The 15630-nt window shown below is 41.9% G+C and overlaps 1 protein-coding gene across 1 annotated transcript in view; it reads right to left on the bottom strand.

The window, feature by feature from the left end:
* Positions 1-472: 472 nt before the first annotated feature.
* Positions 473-15630, bottom strand: part of AGO4 (argonaute RISC component 4) — a 38305-nt gene continuing 23147 nt past the window's right edge. The window contains exons 14-18 of the mRNA XM_021684204.1: positions 13455-13770; positions 13180-13314; positions 6930-7031; positions 6461-6660; positions 473-4337 (exon numbers count right to left, since the gene is read on the bottom strand). Coding sequence (XP_021539879.1) covers positions 4229-4337; positions 6461-6660; positions 6930-7031; positions 13180-13314; positions 13455-13770 — 862 coding nt within the window. The 3' untranslated portion in view covers positions 473-4228. The remainder of the gene's footprint in view (positions 4338-6460; positions 6661-6929; positions 7032-13179; positions 13315-13454; positions 13771-15630) is intronic.

Here is a 15630-nt window from a genome sequence, read left to right as displayed (position 1 = left end):
ATTCCCTGAGGATAAGTGCTATACAGTGTAAATCTCTGCATTATTTCTACCGTGACTCACCCTGATGTGGTGAGAATTTTTTAAAGACTTGAGACTGGATAGCCCCAGGTTGGGTGAATTTAGGGAGCTCCTCCTCTGGAGAAGTCAGTCTTAAAGTATGTGGGCCATACCGCCCTCTGGAGACTGCAGATTTTTCTCAAAACTTCACTTAAATAGATCTTCCCATTAAGAGCTATACCCAGAACCCTGATGAGTCTTCTAAAAGTTTTCATATGTGAAATTTTGCTGAGAAGCTCTTCCAAAATTCCCAAATATCAATTTCTAAAGATAAGGAGACCCAGGAGTTAAAAACACCAAGTTTCCTCTCTGTTTTTTCTCAAATTTCTTAAAATCGAGGAAACTTTTTTAAAAGCAACCATGCATGTTACAAGTACAGTATACTCCATATGTATCAGACAATTGACAAGAAAAACAACTTTTGGCACAAGAATGCCAATTTATTCTCTTTTGGACACAAGAACACAAAATATCCCTGCAGGCGAAAAAAAAAAAATCGCAAAATTTAAACAACCATCATCATATCTCAACATGGGGATACCACCCCTCCTTTAATAGTTTAGAAAGTACCTCGTATTGCTAGAGACATACACCCAGCCCAAAGTTAATAAAATACATTTTTAGAACATTACAGGTCTAACAATATAGAAACCAAAATTACACCATTAGTCAAATGAACAAATGCAAACATTTTCAGCCACTAGACATAGAAAGAGCATGAATGTCAATAGCATGGGATAAAGAAATGGTTAATCAGTAACAAGATCTTCCCTTTAATTCGACAAGGAAAAATCCCTGGAGTTCAAGCAGTATTGATACAATGCCCTCAGCCTCCACTTTCTTAAAATGAAAGCAGAGCTCCCACTTTGCTATTGAGCAAGAAAATCTTACAGCACATCCACAAAGGGTCGCTAGGGCAGGGCGGAGAGGGTGAGCCTTCCTATACAGTGGGTTGCCTTTTCCCACAGGCAGGGTAGATAGCTGAGCCAGGTAGAGAAGCTCTGATGTAGGCTGGGCACCAGATCCCTAAAGTACAGACCATATAGAACCTGTAAATCATCACCTTTGGAAGCAGCAAATAAAATTTATAGTAAGAATGAATATGTTCTACCTGCCCAGACTCTAGCTGCACTGGGCCAGCTAGTTCACTTTAGAAACCACTCAGGGTTCAACAGCTAACGACAATAAGAAAACATAATTGGTTCAACATTTGGATCTTCACCACTCTCCCAATGTCCCCACTTCCCATCCCCTGTTACTCTGTAGCATTGCTATACTTCAATCTTTCACACCACATGACAGTGCCTGAACAGGCTGCATTAAAAAACAACAACAACAACAACAACGAAACCAAACAGCCTAAATCTACTTCTAGAGAATGCACACCTCCCATTGATTGACACATGCATAATGATTCAGTCAGTCCCAAGGGGTTATGGTATTCAAATCATCAAGCCAAATTGAAATTATGCATTCAGACCTGCTTGCAACAGTATTGTTGCAACTCTGATTCTGTAGTGATTACCTCTTCAAGATTCACACCCTCAGCAGGCTTTTTTTTTCCCCCCAATGATCCTAGTTCTTCCATATTTCTTTCCTTTCATCCAAAATGAGAGCATTTGCCCCCTTAAAGGTACTGTTTCCTATAAAAAATAGGCCTCCCGGCTTTTCCTCCACCACCACGCTGATTTGCCCCAGTGTACAGGACTGACTGAGGTTGTACAAACTGTATAGTTCAAGGTCAAGCATATAGCCCAACTGCCGGCAAGCGAATCAGGGCCTCCTGGCACTCCGCCTTGCTCCCTGCTCCATATGTGCCAGAAGATGATGAGAAGTGAACTTCTGTGCGTGAACAAGCAAGCCCCAGGCACTCAAGTGCAGGCGTGGTGCCCGCTGGCCAGCCAGCCAGCCACCAAGAGTTCTTCACATCCTGGACGCCAATCAGTCCTCCTTCTCCTAAAGAAGCTTCTGTTGTTTCCTCCTCTTGGGTCCAGGGCGGCCATGCTGAAGGGTATTTTCTGAGCTCTCCCTGAACAAGTGTGAATAAAAGCAGCAGCTCTGGCTAACCAACATGTCCTGATTTGTAGTATCCAAGTGAGGTATTTGCAGAAAAGGAAAATCGTAAGAAATTAACATCTGCCATCTCTTCACTACTGCCTGTGTTGTGCCTCAATTACAGAGCTTGCTTTCATCCCACTATACGCGGAGAATAAGGATGTCTGCAGTCATCTTAATGAGCTACAGGACTCAATATACATTATAGAACTCTCAGAGACCAGTCTCAGCAAACATGGGTGGCGCCGCTGATCAACAGCACATGGAAATGTAAACTTCAATGTATTTACAAGCTTCTTTGAAAGGCTGAAGAAAAACAGTGCTTTGTATTGCTGGGATTTTGAGAAGGCTAGTTTAAGAGATTTGGACCGGCTAATGAGTTCAAGCAAACACCCTTCACCATCAGATCCAGTGTTTCCCCACCAGCAGTTTCCAGACAGAAGGGGCAAAATCGTTTTCCCACATTGTGTCTGTCTCTTCCACCAGCACTTTCCTCAGCCATACGGACTGTGGCTCTGGGGCTTTTATCCCCTTCTCCAGCTCTCACTTCTGAGGTTCCAGGATAGAGAATCACAAGTCAGTAAAATCTGGGCTGGGAAACACTGGTTGGAACTACCAAGACTCTATGTAACTGTTGTCCATTCACAAAGTGTTATCTACACTAAATACAAAATACATTTTTTCCCTACATTTTCACTGATGCTTGCTTTAGATCAGCTCCCTTTGTTTGGACAAGAAAGGAACCCGTCTCCTTGCGAGTGGGATCTAGAATCTATTAAGAAAGATTAACCTTTTCTATGCAGTTTTAGTTTAGTGAAAGGAAGGAAACCCCACCAAGTACATTTCAGGTTGAAAGAGAAGCAAAAAAATTTGCACTGCACATGACTGTGTGAGTAACCTTGATTCCCGGGAAAAAAAGTTTTAAATGCTGGTACATTTGTGCAGGTCACAGCATCGCTCAATGTACCTTAAGGATTGGCAAAGCCCATCCGATAAGGAAGCATAGTGGTCCTAGCTTATTTTAAAACATAGTGACAGGACACCAGCTGTGACTACAAAACAGATAAAAATAATTCTTTAAAGTCATGGAAATATATGTCTTTTCTGACCAGTTTCAGAAATTGCCAGATTATGATCTATAAGAAATAGCTGATAAAATCATACTGAAATCTCACCTAGAAAACTACATTGTTGGGGGAGGAAGAGAGGGGACCTTAAAAAAATGCTTATTGCCAAAGTTAATTTTCTATGAGAAGAGTTTAAAAATCATTTAGATCTAACAAACCACAGAGCAGCATAAAATGGGCACTTTTGAAAACTTTGAAAAATACTAAAAGCTAGTTTTTTTTTTCAAAGAGGGGGAAACATGAGTACTTTTACCATGGCAGTGTTATCTGTCACCGTGACATGCCTTATATCTGTTTCTGCTACACATTCACGAAAGTCGACCAAATGAGAGAACTGCCGGTCTGAATTTGCAACCAAATACAGTGCAATTGCCTGGCAGCCTGTACTTGCACCAGCTCAAGTCTGTAGAGATCAAGAAGGTAAAGTAGGAAAACTAATAAAGCTCTGTAAAACTTTCAAAAATTAATGCTCGTTAAAGGCATTTACAGTGGCGAAGTCAGAAATCTCCATTAAAAAGTCTATGGACCCACACAATTAAAAAGTTACGCTGAACTGAAGTAGATTGTTTGGTTTTTCTCTCCCACTTATGCATACACCCCACTCAATGAGTACAGAAAACAAGGAATAATCTTCTCTTATAAGACTAGAGGGATGCGGTGAACACCACAGCTAGCAAAATATTCCATAGAAACCTTTCTTGTAAAGTCCTTAAGGAAGTTCAGGCTGATCAGCCTTTGCATGATGAGGTAAAATTTCAGTCCAGTGCATCAGAAAAGACAATCTATGAGTATCTATTACTTTTAAAAAATGGCTCAATTTTGTTGATGCATCAGACAGTGCTGCAAAGTATAGATTCAGTGCAACTATTCCGAGCTGCTGGTAGAAGACCACCTGAAGTCAACTTGGCTCTCTCTAGAGGCGGTAGGCATTTGAAACGTTTTGAGGCTGCATGGGGTGCCAAATTGGTTGAGTTCTTTTTCTGAGGCTCTCAGGCAAAATACATCGTGTGCTGGGTATCATGGTGGATCTGCACAGCCTTGGCCAAGGCCTGAGGATCCCGGCCATTGCTCTGTCCTGACACATGACTGCCTTCCGCGCTGTAAAGACAATAATGCAAAAAACCAGGTGTAACAAACACCACTTCAAACTTCACATGTTTCAAATAGCACAAAGACTACTGGATCGAAGAAGATCTTAGGCTCAAGCTGTGGTTCCTTAAATAATTTGTTGGGTCTCTAAACATGAGCTCACTCAACTGAAAAATGCATACAATTTATTGAATGGGCTGTTGCAATAATTAAATAGAATAATGTCTCCAAAGACCCAAATCCTTAACAGTGCTTACATTAGGATTTCCACTGCCTGCTATGTCTGGTTACTGCTTATTTGGCCTTTAGGCTTCAGTCAAATGTCATTTCCCCCAAAGAAATCTTCCGCTTCTGAAGTTCAGGTCAGAGCCACCTGAAACATACTTTCACAGAATCCTCTACTTTTCTTTCATGGTACTAAACACAACTGAAAGTAAATTATTAATTGGATAGTTATACCTTCCCCCCAGGAAATGTAAACTCCAAGAAAGCAGTGACTTTGTCTATCTTACTCACCACTGAACCCCTGGTGCCCAGCACATAGTACAGTCTCAATAACCATTTGTTGAATGAATTCCTGTGCCTCATCTAATGCTGAGCGTACTATGTTGCTGTGCAAATGTTACTGTGCCAGGAGTCTCTTCTCATCTTCTCCTCACTAGCTACATAACCCTGAAGAAGTAACAACTCCTTCAAACTTTGGTCTTTTACGGTAACAGTAACAACTTCTGAACATACCTCTTAAGGGTACCATAGGATATAAAGGGCTTGGTAAACTGTAAATCACCATCCCTCTTCTGACTTAAATTATTACTTTTGCTACTTAATTATTTTATTACTTAAATTATCATTGCCCTTACCATCTAAGTTCACAATCTGAGTCATCTTTCACTTCATCCTCTTTTCTCCCACTCACACCCACCTAACGGTGAAGGGCTGTCTATTTTATCCCCCAAGTCGCCTTTTACATTTAACAAAGAAAAGCTGCTCTAACATACTTTGCCAGCTTCGTGCCTGCTTTCCCCTTTCATACACTCCAGCCAAAGAAAACTGGGTATTGTCTCAACATGTCACTTGCTTTCTCTTTATGTCCATTGTTCCCCTCTGCCTGGAAAATCCTTTTTTCTTCTTTCTAGAGCCAAATCCCACCCAACCAGCAATGCAATCGTCTCTAACAACCTTTCTTCTGAAGTCCCACTGCACCTCTGCCTGTACTCCCTTGGGCTCATTGTCAGTGCTCAGTTTGCCTCTATTGTCTGCCATGCGGAAACAGAAAATCCCAGGAAACAGGTCTTCCTCATCTTAGGACTTTTAGTACCTAGCACAGTGCTGGGCACACAATCAATACCTAATAAATGTGTCGAATGAATGAATGTATATTACAGAATGGAAGGTATAAAGCCACAGCTGGGCATTTTCCATAATAGCGTATTTTCAACCCTTACAGAAATAGACTTGCAATGGAATGTCTACTATTTAGCAGCTGAATTCAGACTTGGGGAAGAGCCCAGAAACTGCTACACTTCACAGATGGTCATTTGGAAAAGAAAATTAATGCAGAGAGCTTGTTCGGCTATTTAATCATGCTCAGTAACAGGTCAAAATGTCTGATGCTTCTGAGATCCCTATTTGGGGGTGAAAATGGTCTGGCACCTCTCCTCTCCCACACACATGCCCCAGATTCACTCTGATGCATTCTTCCAAATTGTACTGAAAACAAAGTGAGCTGTGCAGGACTTCCCCTCGCATGAAGTGGAATCCACAGGCCCGTGACTGCTCGGACTGGAGCCAGGGCACTGTGTGGGCCACCTTTGAGGATGCTCAGGACTCCTGAGCAGAACTGAATGCATTTGGCTCTATGGGAAAACCACAGGCAGCTCCAAATTAGACTTTTTTCCTTGGGCAGACTATAGACACACCATGCAAGTATGAGCAAGCCTGAGCACTTCTTGGACCCAAAGTCACATTATAAGCTCTCAAAGGCACATTCAATTTTATTCGCTTCTTGAAATTTAAACCCTAAAAGGAAGTTTAGCTCTTCTAAAAAGTTTTCTGTAGTCGCTCATTTTTTTTTTTTTTAACATGTTGCTAATTCAGACAAAAAGAGATTTCACTGTGCCTGAGAAACTTGCCTGTCATGATCTTTATCCACCAGATGATACCTTGCCCTGAAAGCTACAAGCCGGGCATAATACGCAGGGGCTGGAATGGAGACTGAGCGCGTGCAGCGCACGTAGGTGTGACATAGCTGGTAAGTTAGGAGCTGGAGCTCATCTGCGGTGAAGCAGTTGTCATCCCACAAGACCTGGTAATGTGAAGGACGGCTGGTTCCCTGCAGAGAGACTTTTATGATTAGGATGTTTCTGACATGGGTTGACTATGTGAGAGCAGAGAATTGAAATCCACTCCTTAAATTCAGAAGTATTCCTGCCTAGCCCACCTACCAGCAGATACCCAGACCAAAAGATAACAGTTCTAGAATACAAGCACTAAATTAACAAAGTAATGTACAGTGTTGAATAACAAGTCTAGTCAAGCCAGTTGCCGAATTTGCAAACATCTCCCTATCGAGTGGAAGATCTGAACCAGTTTCCAAATTACCTGAATTCCTGCATGACTACAGAGGTAAAAGTCAAACTCGGATGGATGTGTGATGGTGCTATCCACTGTAGTTCCCGCTGGGACATTGCCACTTTTCCCCACCTACCAAAAAAAAGGGTGCAGGGGTAGTTATAATTAGTCATCAAAATGCCAGACTGAGCTCAGGCTGTATTTTCCTCTTATGTGTTAATTGGTAACAAGTTAGCAAACTGTTCTTAAGTGAAGTTTTGAAAATCAGTTTAATTCAACATGTTGAAATTTTCTGTAACGTTTCTGAGCCCAACCACTTTGTCCTTAAGTGTTTTCTCGAACAAATATACTCCGTGGTTTCTCTAGGGGAATCCAGACAAATAATTATTTTACCTGGGTTGCATTACTGTCATCTATTTATAGACGATATATCGGCATTGTTCACAGAGGGGGAAAGAAAGGCATTTACAATGGATAAGCTTCCCAAGAAAAAAATTCAACTTTATTCCTTACTTGGAGTAAAAAGATACGCACAACTTTCAGTAAAAGTTAAGATGAATAAATCTTTGAGCTGGTACACGAGGCTCAACAAAATTAATGCTTTTACAGAATCAATAAAAGAAGTCACCAGCACATGCATTATCAGGAAGAGTGCACTGAAATGGGAATTAGGAAACCCGGGGTTTCAGTTCTAAGCCTAGTCTTGCAACTACATACCTTAACAAAGCTTAATATCTTTGGGTCTTAATCTGATCAGCTATAAAACTAGGTGACGTTCATTTACACTTTTAAAATCCGAAATTGTGGGACGCCTGGGTGGCTCAGTCCGTTAAGTGTCTGCCTTTGGCTCAGGTCATGATCTCAGGGTCCTGGGATAGAGTCCCGCATCCAGTTCCCTGCTCAGCGGGGAGCCTGCTTCTCCCTCTGCCTGCTGCTCCCCCTGCTCATTCTCTCTCTCTCTCTTTCTGACAAATAAATAAAATCTTTAAAAAAAGAATCAGAAATTGTAAGGCTCACTTGCAGCCAAAATTCTAAAATCAACCTTCTAGGAAAGCAGAGAAGGGAACTTCAGAAATGCATTTACAAGGAAAGGAATTAAACCTTGCTATTTGGTCAGTTTTCATCCTCTTGTGCCGTACAGCAGGGTTCCAGATGAGGAATTTTATTTCGTATAGAGGCAATGAATTTGGTGGGAGCTTACTTGGCTCCATTCTAACTACTATTACCTTCAGCTGAATTGTGCACCAATGCGTACAGGAACATCTATGAGTACAGAAAAGTCTCATTCCATCAAATTCAAATGTGAACTTGGGGACCTACCTGGACAAGAGGAAATGTAACTGAGTTATAACAGTTCTGGCATCGTTTCCCAAAGTGTGTTCTTCAGGAATATTAGTTCCGCAGGATGTGTTTAGGTATTTTATGGTCAAACACATTTGAGAAACACTGGATTGAACTCAAGTTAAAAAGGTTTTTCTAGGGGTGCCTGGGTGGCTCAGTTGGTTAAGCGTCTGCCTTCGGCTCAGGTCCTGATCCCGGGGTCCTGGGATCGAGCCCTACATTGGGCTCCCTGCTCCGTGGGAGGCCTGCTTCTCCTTCTCCCAATCCCCCTGCTTGTGTTCCCTCTTTCACTGTGTCTCTCTCTGTCAAATGAATAAATAAAATCCTTAAAAAAAAAAAAAAAGTTTTTCTATTGTATGACTTCTCAGAACCTTTATTCAGTGATGTATAATCTTTAAGAGGGAGATGGAGTAAATAGTATTTCCCAAACTTATTTGACCATAGAATCTTTTTAAAAAAGATTTTAATTAATTAGTTAATTAATTAATTTTAAAGTAGGCTCCATGCCCAGTGTGGAGCCCAATGCGGGCTTGAACTCACAACCCCGAGATAAAAACCTGAGCTGAGATCAAGATATGGACGCTTAACCAACTGAGCCCTCCAGGTGCCCCGATTTTATGTTTAAGTAATCTCTATACCCAGTATGGGGCTCGAACTCACAACCCAGAGAATCAAGAGTCACATGCTCCACAGGCTGAGCCAGCCAGTTGCCCCAGCATGGAATCTTTTTTAAAGCAAATCTCTTAGAATCTACAGATGAGAACGGAAGGAGATGATGCCCTGGGGAAAAAGAGATCCAGGCATGTTCATTTCAACAATTACCACTTGAGCACCCATGAGGAAGGCTCTGCAGCAGATGTTGATGAGAGACAGAGGCACAGAGAGAACTAATGAACCTGCACTCCTGCCCTTCATGAACACCACCTAAAAGCTGGTAGGAAGAAATAGTTGAGCCATCCTTTACAGGATAAGCAGGAGTTGAAAGGGGGGATGGGATGAAAACCGGAAACACTCCAAATATCCCCTAAAGTCAGGAATAGATGAACTAATTCTGGTTCAGCCATATGATGAAATACTAAGCAATAAAAAGGAATAAACTGGTGATATACACAATAAACTTGGATGAACCTCAAATGCATTATGCTAAGTAAAAGAAGCCAGACCAAAGGCTATGGTATCCCACTTATATGTCATTCTGGAAAAAAACAAAACTGTAAGGACAGAATGCCTGTCAGTGGTTGCTAGGGGCTGTAGGTGAGGGAGAAAAGGTTGACTGCAGAGGGCTTGGAAGAATGTGTGTGCATGATGGATTGTTCATGTCTTCATAGACATGGTGGTTACACAACTATATGCATTTGTCACAACGTGCAGAACAGTACACTAAAAAGGGTGGATTTTACTGTTATCTATATAATACCTTAATAAGAATAGTGGGGGGAAAAAGGGGGACAGATGTGGTCATCTCGGGAATTCAAATCCACAATATATGTGGGAAATGGAAAGTGTATGAGGGCATGGTAGAAGGATGAAACTAAAATGTTTTGGCTACCTTAGGAAAACACTGACCACCAAAGGGAAGTATCTGGTAGACAATGGGGGATATGTGAAGGTTTCTGAATAAAGGAGTGGCAAGGTAAGACATGCATTTTTTTTTTTTTAAGTAAGCTCTAAGCCCAATGTGGGGCTTGAACTCACAACCCCAAGATCAAGAGTCACATGCTCTACCAACTGAGCCAGCCAGCTAGCCCAGACGGCAGGTAGAGGGTGCATCTGTGAAGGACGAATGCTGATGGGGAGACCAGTAGGAGTCTCCTGCGATATAGGAGGTTCTGCCTAGGACAGAGGTAACACACAAGAGGAAGAATTGAGACAAGAGAGTTCAGGGCAGAACACAGAAGACTATTTGAACTGGATATGGGGGGACAAGAAGGGGGGAGAATTTAAAGACAGCTCTGAAGTTTCTAGCTTGGCTGACTTAATATACAATGATGCCAAGTCACAGAAGAAAAGGAACATTGGGGGAGGAATAGGCTTTGGATGGGGATAAAACAGTAAGTAGAAGGTTTAGACGTGTTTCGCTCGAAATGCCTGTGGTAGATTGTATCACTAGGGCCAAATATTCCCGTGACCCTCCCTGGGGGAGGGTTATAGATCCCCACCCAATTAACTCAGGAGTGGCCATGTAACGTGCTTCGGCTGATAGAGTGTGGCCTGAAATGTGTAACTTCTGGGCAGAAGCTTTAAGAGCCAACATATGGATTGTGAGGATCTTTCTTTCCCTCTGCTGTAACGACTGGTGATGTTCCAGATAGACTGCTCTCTGTCAGCCTAGGTTCCAAAAGGAGGACATCAGGGTCACAGCTGCAGCAGAGTGGAGCACTGTGGAGTGAATGTGTAATACGAGCAAGAAATGCATCTTTATAAGCCCTGAAGACTTTGGAGGGTTTTTTTGTTACCACAGCATGGCCTAACCTATCTTACTGATACAATGTCTAAAGAGCATCTGAGTAAGTATGTCTGGTAGACAACTGGAGGTGCAGATCAGGAACTGCACAGCAATGTTTGCAGCTGGGAATACACATTTAGGAATCTATAAACAGATCAGTGAAGGCAGAAAAGTGGGTGAGACTAAAGAGAGTTGAAATTCAGAAGAGAAGAGGGAGAGAAAAGTATGGAATGCCTGGAAACATCAGTATTTAATGGCCAGAGGAGGAAGAGAAGTCAAAGAAAGTCTGATTATAGAGGAGGGTAGTGAATCTGGAAAGTCATATTATTGTTCAGGCCAAGAGGTCAGTGTAAGAACCTGACAAGATAGCACTAGATTGGAAATGAGCAAGTCACTGAGCGAACAACTTCAGCAGAATCACTGAAACTGAAGTCAGGCTCCAGAGAATGGATGTCTGATGTGAGAAGGTACAGATGGAAAGTCAAGTCATTTTTCTTCTAAAAGTTTGGTCATGAAAGAAAACAAAGATAAGGTGGCAGGTAGACTGAGGGAGAAACAGAGTAAAAGGAAGCTTACTAGGGTGATCTAGGAAGAGTTGAGGCACTTTAGAGGGTGAGGAGAAGGAACTGGAGTTTTGAAAACCAAGGGTAATTAATGAAGCGTACCTTTAGGAACAAAAGCATAGGTGGAGAGATTAGCCTCTGAGATGTGCGAGGAAGGAGAGGAGAAAACACATTTCAGTACATTTGAAAGTAGAGGAGAGAGGGGTGCCTGGATGGCTCAGTTGGTTAAGCGTCCAACTCTTGATTTCGGCTCAGGGTCATGAGATCAAGCCCCTGTGTGTCAAGCCCCACGCTCAGTGGGGAGTCTGCTTCTCTCTCTCCCTCTGCCCCTCCCCCCAGCTCGCACTCTCTCTCACACTAAAATGGATAAATCTTAAAAAAAAAAAAAAAGTAGAGGAGAGGAAGCTGAGAAAACTCATGCCTTCTCGATGTTGTTTTCTGGGGAAATAGAGGGCATCACAGAGTGGGCTGGGAGTTGAGTGAAGGTTTGGAACACATGCTATGGGGACCTGGATAAATGGAGAAACTGCGGCGTCAAAGGCTGGCTGAGATTTGCTATCATGAATCTGCAATATCATTCATCATTAAACAAATGACTTTCTTCCTCAGCAATCTCCACTGGCCTAAGGGTCGAAGCAAAGGAAATGGGTAAGTGGACCCGATCCAGAGTTGGACATTGGCAAGAGGCATGATTAGAGAATTGGAGATGCTGGTAAGTGTCAAGGGAGCAGGGCAGACCAAGGACCAGGATTATCAATCTCTGGAAGGTTAGGAGTGACATGGGATGGTAAAGAACAAAATGATGAGATAGCCTGGTTTTAGGAAGATAATCCAGCTCCTAGAGCTACATGGACAGCAGTTTGATGGAGGGATGGAGAGGTGACAATGCAGTTAAGGAGGAGGTGGCAGGGTGTTCTGTGACCAGAGCGAGGGCAAGAGTTTGGAGAATTTGTATCAGTGGAGGTCTAAGAAGTACTACTGAGTCAGGGTTTGGGCAATTCAGAAGACAACACTTGGAATCTGAGTTGACTGGTGGAACCAGAGCCCAAGGAAAACCTTAGTTTTCCAATGATTCTGAAAACAAAACAAAAAAAAATAGCTCAGCCTTGGATTAGAGACAAAAACTAAAGGTGTACTAGAAAATAATGGGACTGACACACAAAATTACAAGATTAAGCAACAGAAAGAATTGGTCTCTCTGGGGGTGGATCAGGGAGGGCCTGCAAAAGATGAAATAACATCATAGAAAATATTATAGAAGCAAAGTCAGTCAATATTATGTACCTATAATTTAGCTAGTTTGTACATAAATAACAGATTATATATCAATTATACAAAATACCTCTTATCAAAAGCTGGGAATTATACCCCAAATTAATATTCATTTATTAATTTAATCCTTACAACACCCCTGTGAGATAGGTATTGTTCTTACTACATTTTACAGATGAGAACACTATGGCTTAGAGAAGCTAACTTGCTCATGGTTAGTAAGTGTGATATTATAAGTGGTCAAAGTGTGTACCCCAAGAATCCCCTGCGCTGATATATGAACTGATACAAAATCATTTGAAAGAGAAATTCTTCCCAGAGCCACGCCTTAGGCACTGGTAGCAAAAAGTAGCAAATGATAATAAAGTCCAAATAGATAAACCATCCCTTTGGCGTTTTCCTGTATCACCATCGTGTATTTTGGCATGTTTTTGTGGCCCTTAAAAACTCCAGAAGCCAGCACTTCTGTCACACAAGAGAAATAGTCAGTCTTGAAACCTGTATCATTCAGAAGTGATCATCTATGTTCAACTGGAGTTAGTATATTTATTAAATTATTATTACACTCCTGTTTTTAGGGAAAAAAAATTATATGTATGCCCCGTTGAAATCATATTCACTTGCATCAGCTAATGAGGCTTCTACCATAGTTTCTTACCCTTTCTGTTTTATCTGCACAGAAAAGTCGTGTGTGGTGTCTCTTCTGCACCACAATGTAGGTTATTCCTGGCCGGTAATCTTCTTCCAAGCTAATACATGCCTTTCGAATTGCTATTAGCTCTGGCCAGGCGACCTAGGAGTTAGAAATAGAATGACGTTCGATTGAGAACTCACTTTGCAGCTCTCAGATCTGGTTTACCTGGAGTGGCAGATGGGAGGAAGCTCCATCAGACACCTAGAACCCCCAAAGGCAACCATGGGTAATCAGAGTACCTGTTTCATTTGTCCCTCCGATACCCCTCCACGGTAGTAGATGATCCGAGTGGGTTTGAAGCGTGTAGATTTGTAGAACTGGATCAGCAGCTCTCGAACCATGTTAGTGAGGTCCTGAATTACCTCCTGACTGTACAGGAGCTCCTGGGAGATCTCCTGGCGGGAGGTCTGCACCCGAACAGTGGCACAGTACCGACTGGGGTGACCATCCATACTGCCAACGACAGCAGCAATGGAAGGCTTCTTCCCGTCCCCTGCTGGGGGGTGCGTGACATCCGCTCCCAGGAAGATGACAGGCTGCTGGAACACCGAGGGCCTGCTCAGATTGAAGGAGACACTGACACTCAGACATACGGATGAAAATCTGTACTTTCAAGCTCACCAGATATAATCACAGATATAGTTTTACAAGACAGAATAAAGACTTAGACACATTGGGTGAGAACTCTAAGGCCCACTGAGTGTCTGTGTCTCTTTTGCAATGAATCTGAATTGACTTAAGAAGTCAACACGGTTGGGGCACCTGGGTGGCTCAGTCGGTTAAGCGTCTGACTCTTGGTTTTGGCTCAGGGTCCTGGGATCGAGCCCCATGTTGGGCTCTGCGCTCAGTGAGGAGTCCGCTGGAGATTCTCTCTCTCTCCCTCTCCCTCTGCTCCTCCCCCTGCTGTCTTTCTCTCTCTCTAAAAGAAATAAATAAAATATTAAAAAAGAAATCAACATGGTTCTTCTATAATAGCAGGAAGGGAAGACTTTAAAAAGAGGACCTGAGCCAAATTTAATAAAATCTCTGTGTGTGAAGGGAAGACTTTCCCAGAATGAACTCTCTTGGGATCGTAGGATTCTTACAACAGATATAGAATTGCAGAATTTACATGGAACGGGGACAAAACCCCCAATGCTCTTTAAGATGTGAGGCTTACAGAGGAGAATTGAGTCTATCTACTTCCTTATTTTATTTTTATCTATAGTATTCATCACTTATACCACATATTTTACCTAATTATTTTTTTAAAGATTCTATTTTTAAGTAACCTCTACCCCCATTGTGGGGCTCAAACTCACAACCCCAAGATCAAGAGTCACACACTCTACTGACTGAGCCAGCCAGGCACCCCACTTAATTTAAATTGTACTTATTTTCCACATGCGCACACACACACACACACACACACACACGAGTGTAAGCTCCACAAGGGCAGGAATTTTATTTTGTTTTGTCTTATTCACTGCAGTATCCCTAGTGCCTGGAACATTGCCTAGCTCACAGCCGGCACTCAATAAATATTTGTTGAAAGAATGAACTCATTTATTTGGCACTGATTTTTCTAAGGAATCAAGGGGGGTAAAATCATGCATGCTTCTCTGGCAAATTCTTAAAAGTAGGATTTGGAACTGAGTACTGATTCTTAGAGTATAATATAGGAGACATCCCAAATCTGAAAATCTCTATAATAGAATAGATATCTCCATGAGGGCAGAGGCTGTGTTATATTTCTCTGTATGTATCATCATACAACAGTAAACATACATCTGTAACATACATATGCATAACATAATAACACCTTACATATACTATGTACCAGCCACTGTGCTAAACACTTTACCTGTATTAACTCATTTAGTCCTTGCAATAATCCCATGAGCGTGGTACAATTACTACCTCAATTTTTCAGATTTAAAAAATGAGACAGAAGAGGTTAAGGAGCTTGCCCAAGCTTACATAACTAGGAAGCAGGAAAGTTGGAATCCAAACCTAGGGTGTCAGACACTGAGGTATGCGTCCTAAACTACTATGCTATATTGTCTCAAACATTTGGGGTAAAATTAAATGATTTCAGATTTTAGGTTAACTTCCCACATGGCCTGTATACCTCATCCATCAACGGTGTAGGAAGGATTTTGTTACCTATAAATGTTATTCAAGGGCAAATTAAGAATGGAATATGATTGTATAAGAGCAAGGCACTCAATTTCATATTCTTGTCACATATAGAAATCACTAATACCACAGCCCTAAATTGAACTTTTCAAATCACTTTCACATATAGAATTTCACATGAAAACATTTTAGAGTTAGCAAGTCAGATATTATCTCAATAGATAGGGAAAATACAAATTAATGAAAAGATGGACAACCCAATCTAAGAAATGGTCAAAGAACTGAAAAACCCATCAC

Source organism: Neomonachus schauinslandi, chromosome 4 (assembly GCF_002201575.2).
Source record: "Neomonachus schauinslandi chromosome 4, ASM220157v2, whole genome shotgun sequence".
Lineage (NCBI taxonomy): Eukaryota > Metazoa > Chordata > Mammalia > Carnivora > Phocidae > Neomonachus > Neomonachus schauinslandi.
Note: the sequence above shows the minus strand (reverse complement) of the source record. Positions and strands in the feature narration are given on the sequence as shown.